We start from the raw sequence: 13,067 nt of genomic DNA, 5'->3' as shown, positions 1-13,067 counted from the left end.
CTCTATATATTACAGTTCTTTGGCTAGTTCTATAAAATAATATTTTGAAGTTACAGTCACCCTGCTTACTTAACTTACATGCAGAGTACGTTATGCACAAAGCCCAGCTAGGTGAATCACAAACTGGAATCAAGATTGCTGGGAGAAATATCAACAACCTCAGATACACACATGACACCACTCCAATGACAGAAAGGAAGGAGGAACTAGAGGCACTAAAGACACTCTTGATGAGGGTGAAAGAAGGGAGTGAAAAAGCCGGCTTTAACTCAGCATTCAAAAAACTAAGATCATGGCATTGGGTCCCATCACTTCATGGCCAATAGATAGGGAAAAAGTAGAAGCATTGATAGATTTTATTTTCTTGGGCTCCAGAATCACTGCAGATGGTGACTGCAGCCATGAAATAAAAAGATGCTTGCTCCTTGGAAGGAAAGCTATAAAAAATCTAGACAGAATATTAAAAAGAAGAGACATCACGTTGCCAACAAATGTCCATACAATGAAAGCTATGGTTTTTCCAGTAGCTTTTGAAGCTGAAGCTTCAAAACTTTGGCCACCTGATGCAAAGACCTGAACCATTGGAAAATACCCTGATACTAGGAAAGACTGAAGACAGGAGGAGAAGGGGGCAACAGAAGATGAAATGGATAGATGGTATCAATGACTCAACAGACATGAGTTTGAACAAACTCTGGGAGATAGTGACGTACAGACAAGCCTGACATGCTGCCATCCATGAGGTTGCAAAAAGTCAGACATCACTTAGTGACTGAACAATGACAATAAGAACATGTTCATTATTTCTAGAATAAACACACAATGAACAATTCCTTCGAGCACATCATTTAGTCTTTGTAATTTCAAATATATCTGGTTGATATCTCCATATGTAGCTATGAAAATCAATCATTCAGAGAGCTCCAACAGAAATCATAATTTGATTTACCTTTTTTTTTTAAAAAGCTAGTATAATACACAGAGGAGATTCTTGAAAGTGAAGGCATTAAGTGGCTTCTAAAATTGTTCCTCAGGTGTTTATGAGAAACTCTGCCTCATTTATTTATCAAAACCTCTGCTGCTGCTGCTGTTGCTAAGTCGCCTCAGTCTTGTCTGACTCTGTGCAACCCCATAGACGGCAGCTCACGAGGCTCCCCAGTCCTTGGGATTCTTCAGGCAAGAACACTGGAGTGGGTTGCCATTTCCTTCTCCAATGCATGAAAGTGAAAAGTGAAAGTGAAGTAACTCAGTCATGTCCGACTCTTAGCGACCCCATGGAATGCAGCCTACCAGGCTCCTCCATCCATGGGATTTTCCAGACAAGAGTCCTGGAGTGGGGTGCCATTGCCTCTCCACAAAACCCTAGAAACTACCTAAAACTTTCTAATTCTTTAGCATTTACTTTTCCCATACCACTTAACTTTTAGCACCTGATACTCAGAGAAACTCAAAGGTTCACTAATTTGACAAATGTTCCTAATATGATAAATGTTACACACCAATTCCCACATAATTACCTTGTGAAGTCTGTCATCTCCATCATGATCATACACATCTTCTTGGCCAGAACAATGATATCATTGCTCGTATCGTCCCATATCTCAATTTCAGCATCCAGCTTGCTCTTCACTTTCTTGAAGTCAGCAACTTGCTCAGCAATCTTTTCTTTTTCTGCTTCAGGCAATTGAGTCATCTTAGCCTAAAACAGGTGATAATTCAATTTATAATCATTCCATTATGTCAAATACATTTTACAATGAAGTGATTATTATCAGATGTTTATAAAACGTGTTCCTTTAAGAATAGAGACATAATGCTTTTCTGTTTTAAATTTATTTTCAATAGAAGGATAATTGCTTTACAACACTGTGTCAGCTTTTGCCATACATCAGCATGAGTCAGCCATAAAGTCATATAACAAAACTATTCAGGTTTAATTTTTTGTATAAAAATCTATTGAATCATAATTGTTTGCAACAATGTTAGAATGTAAAATTACAGTATTAGTTAGAACCACAACATTAAATCTATGAATATCAAAATATAATTTAATATATGACATATTTAAATCTATTATTTAATATAAATGTAGGACTTCCCAAAATTTGAATGTATTATAAATTAATTCAAACATAATTTAATGCCTCACATGTTAGATAAGTATATACCTCTTTAAATTGTACTAACAGTATGCCTCAAAAGGAAAAAAATATTGAAATGAGACTATTTATACCTATGTATATATTTACATTAATAGATGGAATTAATTACAAACACTGAATACACATTGGCAAACAGTACAGTACATATTTATAAATCATATGTATATAGACAAGTACATTTATAAAATTCCAAAGATTAATGTGTATATGGTGCATGTAAACATATTCAGGTGTGTGTGTGTACACAAACTATCTGAGGGAAGAATAAAAATGTTATAGGCAAAGTTTGCTAAGGCAGCCCTCCCTAATTAGCATCCTGAGATTTGAGGTGTAAACTCTTATGCACAGTGAACTTAATGCACTGACGTAGTACTATTCTTTGTATATATCATATTTTGAACAGTATGCAGACCTGCCTCTTGCATTTGAAACCATCCACACTATTGTGATGTGTGCTTAGTCACCCAGTTGTGTCTGACTCTTTGTGATTCCACACTATAGTCTGCCAGGCTCCTCTGTCCATGGGGATTCTCCAGGCAAGAGTACTGGAGCGAGTTGCCATGCCCTCCTCCAGGGTATCTCCCCAATCCAGTGATCAAACCCAGGTCTCCCGCTTTGCAGGTAAAATCTTTACCATCTGAGCCACCAGGGAAGCCCACCATACCACCATACTGCCATATAAACAATTATAGCACCTGAAGCCTATGACTTTTTATCAAATAAAAAAGAACTCTGAAATGAAAGTGATTTGATAATATTAATCAAGGTCATAAAATTTCATGAGATTGTCTACTCAATCATCTTGTCAAAAAAGAAATTCATACATAAAAAGTAGAACAAGCACATAGGTTTGAGATGGAACATTTATAAATGATAAATCCTATATAAGTGGAACTATTTGATCATTCACAGGAAATATATGATAGCTACAATTCCTATGCATTTCCAGATGTTAATTTCTAGTTTACCTATCAATGGCAAAATTGGAAGATATAATCTAGAAAGCTTTGCAAAAGTATGATTGCTAGATTCAGAATACTGAAAACACATTTTATTGAGGCAATAGTGTACAAGAACAATGAAACTAAAATGTATTAGTGGAAAGAATTACAAGAATGATCAATGGAAAATCTAACCAAAAAATAAAAATCACAGAGCTAATGTCAATTATCTGTCATTTATTACCAATCAGAGGCCTAATTCAGGGTCTAAAATAACTTGGTATTTTTAAATTTTCAGGATTATTCATCCATACTTCAGTTAGCACAAGGCTTGATACATATTGAGTGTACAGTAAATGATAGTTTCTTCTTTATTTCTTTTCTTTTTTAACCATACCACACGGCATGTGGAATCAGTTTACTGACCAGGGACTGAACCCACTACTACCATGGAAGCTCAGAAATGTCACCAGTGGATGGCCGGGGAAGTACCAGTGGATGGCCGGGGAAGTCACCAGTGGATGGCCGGGGAGTCCAACAGTTATTTCTTATTCCATGAAAATATCAAAATGTAATCACATATATAGCACTTAAATTTGCTTTGTTTTCCTTATTTATTTCAAGAACTAAATTAAGCTAGGAGACTAAACTTTTGATTAATGAATGTATAGATGATTCTTCCTTAGGCGGTAAAAAGAGACTGTAGTTTCTTTTCTCAGGAAACATGGCCTACATGATAAGCTTATAAGAAGAGCAACTTTTACTGCTGCTGGTATGCGGCAAAGCATGTACATAAAGACATAGCTACCTTTTAAATCAATAGTATACAAGCCATTAATAAAGCTGTAAGGTACTAACCCACTATACTAGCTGAAAAAGAGAAATGAATTTTCCTTTCTTCACTACTAGTCATTATCATTTTCTCCATTTTCATAAAAAGGTAATTAAAGTTTCAAATATTAAAGCCATAGATCAGTTTATTTGGGGCCTCTTTTTATAATCTTTATCTCAGAGATAATAAATGTATGATTCTGGATCTAAGAAATAATTTTGAAGTGTATCCTGGAATATTGTGGAAACATTTTCACTGTCTTCATGAAAAAGTTCAAACTATTCTAGAGGCGATCTGATTAAGTGTATTCCAACTTTTGTTCCTTGGAATGTCACTGATTTCCAATATGATCTTGAGGAAGTCACTTAACTCTCCTGTCTACATTTCCCCAGACACGAAACAACAATAATTGCAACTGCTATCCACCTGTCAGGCAGGAAACAGAGTCAATTATTCGATAGCATTGAGACTGACCCTGTCCCGGACAAGAATTTCACAGATTGCACTCAATTTCTTTAATAACATCTCAACTCACATGGTGAATTACAATTGGCAGATATTTACTCCTGACAAGATAAAGGCCAAAAGTCAGGCAATAGTTTATAAAATTAAAAGTTCTGGAGAATTCTAACCTTTTTTATTACATGAGGAAACACAAGAACAAACAAGTATTAAATTACTGAGTGACACCTTTACTGAAGATTTTAGTGCTTCTGTGAATGACTTATTATATGCCACCAATCAATTTCAATTATTATGAAAATATCAAAACAGAACTTCAGAGAATATTTGATATTTAGGAATTATGGGTGAAATTTCCTTATTGGATTATATTTTTGCAGGATAAGCAAAGAACTGAGGTATGAACTTCAAGATAAATCAAGTAAGTGGAATTTCTAACATTATTACTGGCTGGCTAAGTGGTTCTACTCTTGCTCAAATATATAGAATACAACTCTGATATAAAAAGCTATTAAAGGCTTTTTGAATCCCTGCCATCAAAATGAAATTACATTGTATGTTAACTGATTAAAATATTTATTCCAAAAGACAATGAAAACAACATTTATATATGCTAAATACTCTTCTAGGCAAGTTAACATATATTTAAAATTTAATCATCATAGCAGCCCTATGAGGTAAGAATATTCTTACTCTAATATTACGGATTATGAAACTGAGTCTCTAAAAGGTTAAATGATTTACTCAAGATTGTAGTATTAGTAAATGATAGAACCAGGATGAAAACTCACAAACTCTAGCTCCAGAGTTTTCATTCTATCACCGTGCCTGCAAATGAAAGTAATACCACCCCCCAAATACCAAAATATCTACCTCCTCCTCAATGAAATTTCTCTATCACCTTCTAGTTTTGAAATGCTTATTGTCCATAATATGTCTTATATATTTTAAAATTGAAGTTTTCTTATTTGTAAACTAGAAAAAATGACATTGACTGAACAGACTGTTTTAGAGATCAAATGAATATGAATACAGCTTTTAAAGTTCTTAAGTGCTATTAAATGCTAATGGTTACTCATAAAGAGATTCTGTTCTTCACTCGATACAGTTAGTGATCCTCAGAATTCTAAGGTTATTCTCCTCTCTCCAACAAAAGCTCCCATTAGCCTATAAGACATTTTCAAGTAATACATATATAATTTATAATTTTAGCTCTAAAACAGAGATTACCAGAATTTTTCAAAAAACTAAGATAGCACATCTTTACTAGTAATATTTTGCAATAAGTCTGTTACTTTATTTAACTCTGTTGCTGCTATAATGCAAAAGCAGTAGTAGACCCTATGCAAACAAATGAGCATGACCATGTTCCAATACAAATTTATATGGACATTTTAATTTGAACTGCATAAAATTTTCACATGTCAAAAATATTATTCTGATTACAGCTATCCTGAATTTCTTTAACCATTTAAAGATGTAAAACAAACAAACAAAACATTTCTATCTCGTGGGCTAAACAAAAACAGTCAATGGGCCAGATTTGCCCTGCTGACTGGTTTGCCAACACTTGCCAAATCCTTTATCTTTATTTTCAAGTTTGTCAGCAGTACTGCCTGCCTCTCAGGCTTGTAATCTTACTTTTTTTATTTTTTAAAGTCTGCTCCTTTTATCGATCCCATTCTGTTAGGCACAATGTTTGTCCATTTTATCACCAGTGCTTTTATCACATTCACCTCTTTCTTTGTATTTCAGTTACTATTATACAAGCTCAGATCCTAATTTTCTCTTTCATTTTCAATCCTTCTGTCTTGCTACCACTTGATTCGATCTGAATTTGATAAGATTGTGCAATTCTTCAGCCTAAAACATACCGTTCATGTCTTCTTACTGAATAAAGGATATAAATTCCTCAAATATCACTATTAAATTTAAAGTAGAAAATTCACATAGAAAATTTCCCAAACCATAAATGTATAATTGAACAACTTTTATAAATTGAGTGAATCCATGTATTCAACACCCAAATTTAAGAAACACAAAAATTAGCAGCATCCCAGAAGCCTCATGTGTCCTGTTATAGCCACTATCTCTCAAGAACAATCGCATCATCACCTGTACTTCTAAAGCTACAGATTTTCCAGTTTCTGAACCTTATAAAAATGGAATAATAACAATACTCTTGTACCTGGCTTCTTATTTAAAGTTTTTATATATTTGAAATACATCTATAATTGATACATGTAGTTATAGTCTGTTTATTCTCATTGCTCTATACAGACAGCATTCCACTTTGTGAAACATAAAACCATTTACTTTTCTGAAATTCTATTAATGACCTTTTTGGAAGCATTCTATTTTTGATTGTTATGAATAATGAATATTCTTATATTTTTTCTTTTTGTGCACATACAATTGCATTCTTGAGACTATATCTAAGAGTGAAATTACTATGACACAGGCATCACTATGACCTTTGTCTCTATGAGCTTTTCAATGTTATTTCTCCTTCTTTTCAGGCACTTTACACTCAAACTAAATCAAGCTATTTGTTGTTGCAGGTAAATATCTTAAGGTGTTGCCCACTAATTATTTTGCTCATCTTCTTTCCACATCTCATCTTTGTTGGTCCAAACAATTATATTCCAAGCCAGATGCGTTGAATATATCTTTCTTCTCCAGCTATATGTAATTATCCCTTTGAAAATCTCAGAACATGTTACGAAATCTTCTCTCAGGATATTTATACTGTTCTCTGTTGTAGCCTAGTTGTTTGTGAATGTGAATATCTTATCTTACTAGTTGAAAGGTCTTTGAAAGCATTAATCATCTTTCAGAATAACGGTGAATCTACTTGTTGCTGTCGTTGTTTTGGTCTTCTGCTCCCAGACAACTTGCTATTGTTTAATCACCAGGTTCTATCTGACTCTTTTGCAACCCCATGGACGGTAACCCACCAGGCTCCTCTGTCCATGGGATTTCCCAGACAAGGAAACTGGAGCAGATTGCCATTGCCTTTTCCAGCTCCTAGACTGAATGTTTCCTCAAAGTAGGGACATATATATGATAAATGTTTGTTTCAAGTTGTTAATAGAAACTGTCAACATGTAAAGAAAAACAGGAGTGTAGGATCAAAAATTTTATAGCACTGATCTTGTATTTTCTTGGTCACTTACATTTACACATTTCCTAAGCTCCTACCTCTAAAAGGGAGAAAATTAATTTCTCTTATTTTATCTGTTCATTTCTGTTTTCATTTTTTAAAATTTAATTTTGTCTTATATTTGAGTATAGTTGATTTACAATATTCTGTTAGTTTCAAGTGTCAGTTCAGTTCAGTCGCTCAGTCGTGTCCGACTCTTTGCAACCACATGTATCACAGCACGCCAGGCTTCCCTGTCCATCACCAACTCCTGAGTTCACTCAGATTCACATCCATCAAGTCAGTGATGCCATCCAGGCATCTCATCCTCTGTCATCCTCTTCTCCTCCTGCCCCCACTCCCTCCCAGCATCAGAGTCTTTTCCAATGAGTCAACTCTTCACATGAGGTGGCCAAAGTACTGGAGTTTCAGCTTTAGCATCATTCCTTCCAAAGAAATCCCAGGGTTGATCTCCTTCAGAATGGACTGGTTGGATCTCCTCGCAGTCCAAGGGACTCTCAAGAGTCTTCTCCAACACCACAGTTCAAAAGCATCAATTCTTCGGTGCTCAGCCTTCTTCACAGTCCCAACTCTCACATCCATACATGATCGCAGGAAAAACCATAGCCTTGACTAGACGGACCTTTGCTAGCAAAGTAATGTCTCTGCTTTTGAATATGCTATCTAAGTTGGTCATAACTTTTCTTCCAAGGAGTAAGCATCTTTTAATTTCACGGCTGAAGTCAACATCTGCAGTGATTTTGGAGCCCCCCAAAAATAAAGTCTGACACTGTTTCCACTGTTTCCCCATCTATTTCCCATGAAGCGATGGGACCAGATGCCATGATCTTCATTTTCTGAATGTTGAGCTTTAGGCCAACTTTTTCACTCTCCACTTTCACTTTCATCAAGAGGTTTTTTAGTTCTTCTTCACTTTCTGCCATAAGGGTGGTGTCATTTTCATATCTGAGGTTATTGATATTTCTCCCAGCAATCTTGATTCCAGCTTGTGCTTCATCCAGCCCAGCATTTCTCATGATGTACTCTGCATATAACTTAAATAAGCAGGGTGAAAATATATAGCCTTGACATACTCCTTTCCTGATTTGGAACCAGTCTGTTGTTCCATGTCCAGTTCTAACTGTTGCTTCTTGACCTATATACAGATTTCTCAGGAGGCAGGTCAGGTGGTCTGGTATTCTCATCTCTTGAAGAATTTACCACAGTATGTTGTGATCCACAGAGTCAAAGGTTTTGGCATAGTCAATAAAACAGAAATAGTTGTTTTTCTGGAACTCTCTTACTCTTTCGATGTTGCAGTGGAGGTTTGCAAATTGATATCTGGTTCCTCTACTTTTCTAAATCCAGCTTGAACATCTGGAAGTTATTTCTCTAACACTACACTAATTGCACAATTGATCTATTTTTTTACCTACTTTTAAATTTCACTAAGCTCATCACTACTACCTAAAATAGTGATATGCTTATATTAGTTTTTTTTTTTTTTTTTACTTAAAACATCAAATGATTTTCATTAACCTTTTAAGAAAGATAAGGAAAAATTGATAATAGAAAAAAGGCAAAAGAAAAAAAATGTTGTTATACAGAGGTTCATGCAAATTCCAGCTCTGTCAAATACTAGCTTTGAAGACAGTAACTTAACTACCAGCAGTTTCATCACATGTCGAATAATAATAATATTAGGGGTTTTCAGACCATTAGGATTATGCCTGTAAACAGTGGTACCTAGAATATATTAGAGTCTTAGTCAATGGTGATTACAATTAATGTATATAACTACAAGAGCATGGCCTCCAAGAGTTTCTAAAATATTATGGAAGTGAAAGTCTCTGTCATGTCTAACTTTTTGTGACCCCATGGATTACAGCTTGCCAGGCTTCTGTGTCAATGAAATTTTCCAGGACAGAATACTGGAGTGGATAGCCTTTCCTTTCTCCAGGGGACCTTCCCAACCCAGGAATTAAACCTAGGTTTCCCACAATGCAGGCAGTTTCTTTACAATCTGAGCCACCAAGGAAGCCCATTATGGAAAAGGGCACTTAAAAATATTCACATAGCTATCTCATAGAGTTGAAGAAGTAATCAAGTAATATACTGAGTAAATATATTCCATAAGCAAAAAACTATATAGTAGAGAAGCTCACCATAATTCTCTTATTTTCAAAAGTTCTAGAATCTAAATTGCTTATTTTGTAGATAAAGAAACTGAGTTCTAGGAAAAAAGGGTCTTGAAAAATGTTATCCAGCTAGTTAATGACATATTTGTTACATAAATCTACCTGTTGCCATTATTAATATTCTTTTCCATAAAATCACTTTGCTTTCAGTTCAGTTCAGTTGTTCAGTCATGTCCAACTCTTTGCGACCCCATGAATCGCAGCACACCAGGCCTCCTTGTCCATCACCATCTCCCGGAGTTCACTCAAACTCACGTCCATTGAGTCAGTGACGCCATCCCGCCATCTCATCCTCTGTCATCCCCTTCTCCTCCTGCCCCCAATCCCTCCCAGCATTAGAATCTTTTCCAATGAGTCAACTCATCGCATGAGGTGGCCAAAGTACTGGAGTTTCAGCTTTAGCATCATTCCTTCCAAAGAAATCCCAGGGTTGATCTCCTTCAGAATGGATTGGTTGGATCTCCTTGCAGTCCAAGGGACTCTCAAGAGTCTTCCCCACCACTTTGCTTTACTTAGCTATAAATTTTATGTGAAAATTGAATTAAGTAAATCATATGATCCTGCTTCCTTTCCTATCCATAAACCAGGATAGAATAGAGAAACAATGTTTAATTAAATAAGTAATCTACAATTACTATTTTTATAAATATTAGGAAGTTTCTAATTGATTAACATTATTCATGTGGGTGGGTAACTAGAACTCAACATTCAAAATAAAATGTTTTTTAAATATTAAAAATATGCCTGATGTATGCATATTAGATAAATATTTCTGAAAGAAGAATTCCTATTCTTACTTCCAGAGTTTATTGAACAGTAGAATTTACAATTTTTTAATAAGCCCAGAGGCATTTGGTTATGAAGATGTTTTTAATATATCAAAAATATAAGCAATAGAATATTTCTAAATTGGAGTTTAGAAAATCTAAAGTACTGCCAGCAGAAATTCAACTTAATTAAAAATTGGAGGAAAAATTCATTAAAAAAGTGTTTTTGGATTGATTTTTTAAGCATACTAAATTGTAATTTCAAACATATTCTTGAGAATGCATTAAAGAAAATTTTCCATAATATTGTAAAATGATATTTATGCATTGAAATTGGACTCTGCTTTAAGGAATAATATGCATTTCTATATTTTTATACATAGTCTTTTACATCAAATTTATAAATATATTAGCTTTACAAAGTTCTCCATTTCCTCATCTGTTAAAAAAAATAGTACTCTTAAAATCTTGTGGGGTATATTCACAGATTCCTACTAAAGAAAACCTATCTCATTTTATTATAAAACATTATAGTCTTCAGGGGCTCGGTTGAAACAGAGTTAAGTATTAAATCATCAGGCTTAACTTGATTGATTGCCTACCTTCTAACGTTAATTATAATAATGGAAATTGACATTTGTTCATGCTTCCCACATGTCAGTCACTTTGCTAAGCACTTTTGCAAAATTACACTATTTGAATAATAATATTCTAAGGTTTATATTGTTAATATCTACCTTTTACAATCATGGAAACAAGGCCTGTATGGGGACGTATACATATTACCTATAAATGAAGAAATATTTCCAAGGTGTTTTTGTTGTTTTTTCCTTTTATGCTATCAGTTCAGTTGCTCAGTCATGTCCGACCCTAAGCGACCCCATGGATTGCAGCACACCAGGCTTCGCTGTCCATCACCAACTCCCAGAGCTTACTCAAACTCATGTACATAGAGTCGGTGATGCCATCCAATCATCACATCCTCTGTCATTCCCTTCTCCTCCCGCCTCAATCTTTCCCAGCATCAAGGTCTTTTCCAAAGAGTCAATTCTTCGTATCAGGTGGCCATACCTCTTTCTTTATGGCTTCATTTGCAGAATAGATTTTAGCACTAGGAGTTAAATGTTCAGTTCAGTTCAGTTCAGTCACTAAGTCATGTCCGACTCTTTGTGACCCCATGAATTTCAGCACGCCAGGCCTCCCTGTCCATCACCAACTCCTGGATTTCACTCAGACTCACGTCCATCGAGTCAGTGATGCCATCCAGCCATCTCATCCTCGGTCGTCCCCTTCTCCTCATGCCCCCAATCCCTCCCAGCATCAGAGTCTTTTCCAATGAGTCAGCTCTTCACATGAGATGGTCAAAGTACTGGAGTTTCAGCTTTAGCATCATTCCATCCAAAGAAATCCCAGGGCTGATCTCCTTCAGAATGGACTGGTTGGATCTCCTCGCAGTCCAAGGGACTCTCAAGAGTCTTCTCCAACACCACAGTTCAAAAGCACCAATTCTTTGGTGCTCAGCTTTCTTTACAGTCCAACTCTCACATCCATACATGACCACAGGAAAAACCATGCCTTGACTAGATGGACCTTAGTCAGCCAAGTGATAGATTGTTAGGAAGTATTAAAAGTGATTATTAATATTCCTGTGAATGATAAAAATATTGTAGTTATAAAGAATACAAATTATTTTAGGAGATACTGAAATATTTAGGCATAAAATGTTATGATGTTGCAAACTTCTTTGAAGTGGTTTAGAAATACAAAGCAGCTATGACTCTGGAAGTATGTTAAAAGTACTGCATCTAGATCATGGAAATATGTGTGTACATTACAGAAGGGTTACATTTTTCCATACATTTAATGGAAAAATAAAATCAGTAAATAAAATTTAAATATAATTAAATTAAAATTTTGAAAGAATTATTTTAAAAAATTTAAAAGCTTGGAAAACAGATATATTCTCTTTTCTTATTTTGTCAAGGTATTAGGGATTTTCATAGGCCATATAATTTATTCTTTTATCCTAAAATACAATTTTAGGATTGTATCAGTGTCATATCACTGATCAAAGATGCTTCAACCTCTCTTTGGACATATCTGAAGCCTCAATCCTGAGTTCTCAGGTACTAAGAGACAAGTAAGGTTTACTAATAAAAAGTGAAAGAAAGTGCAAGTTGCTCATTCATGGCTGATTCTTTGATACCCCACAATCCATGGAATTCCCCAGACCAGAATATTGGAGTGGGTAGCCTACCCCTTCTACAGAGGATCTTCCCAACCCAGGAATCCAACCTGAGTACCAACTGAGCTATCAGGGAAGCCCCCATCAGTAAAAACAAAAATTGAATGAGATTCATGACCTTCAAAAGTAATCCTCACATAGTTAAATATGATGGATGTGAGAGTTGGACTGTGAAGAAAGCTGAGCACCAAAGAATTGATGCGTTTGAACTGTGGTGTTGGAGAAGACTCTTGAGAGTCCCTTGGACTGCAAGGAGATCCAACCAGTCCATTCTGAAGGAGATCAACCCTGGGTGTTCTTTGGAAGGAATGATGCTAA

General features: G+C 35.3%; 1 protein-coding gene across 1 annotated transcript in view; it reads right to left on the bottom strand.

Annotated features, from left to right (window-relative positions):
- The window catches only part of CTNNA3 (catenin alpha 3), a 1,791,870-nt gene that overhangs the window by 167,331 nt on the left and 1,611,472 nt on the right, over positions 1-13,067 (bottom strand). Inside the window, exon 14 of the mRNA XM_068981838.1 lies at positions 1,518-1,699. Coding sequence (XP_068837939.1) covers positions 1,518-1,699 — 182 coding nt within the window. The remainder of the gene's footprint in view (positions 1-1,517; positions 1,700-13,067) is intronic.

Source organism: Capricornis sumatraensis, chromosome 10, assembly GCF_032405125.1.
Source record: "Capricornis sumatraensis isolate serow.1 chromosome 10, serow.2, whole genome shotgun sequence".
NCBI lineage: Eukaryota > Metazoa > Chordata > Mammalia > Artiodactyla > Bovidae > Capricornis > Capricornis sumatraensis.
This window is presented reverse-complemented; position numbering and strand designations above follow the sequence as displayed.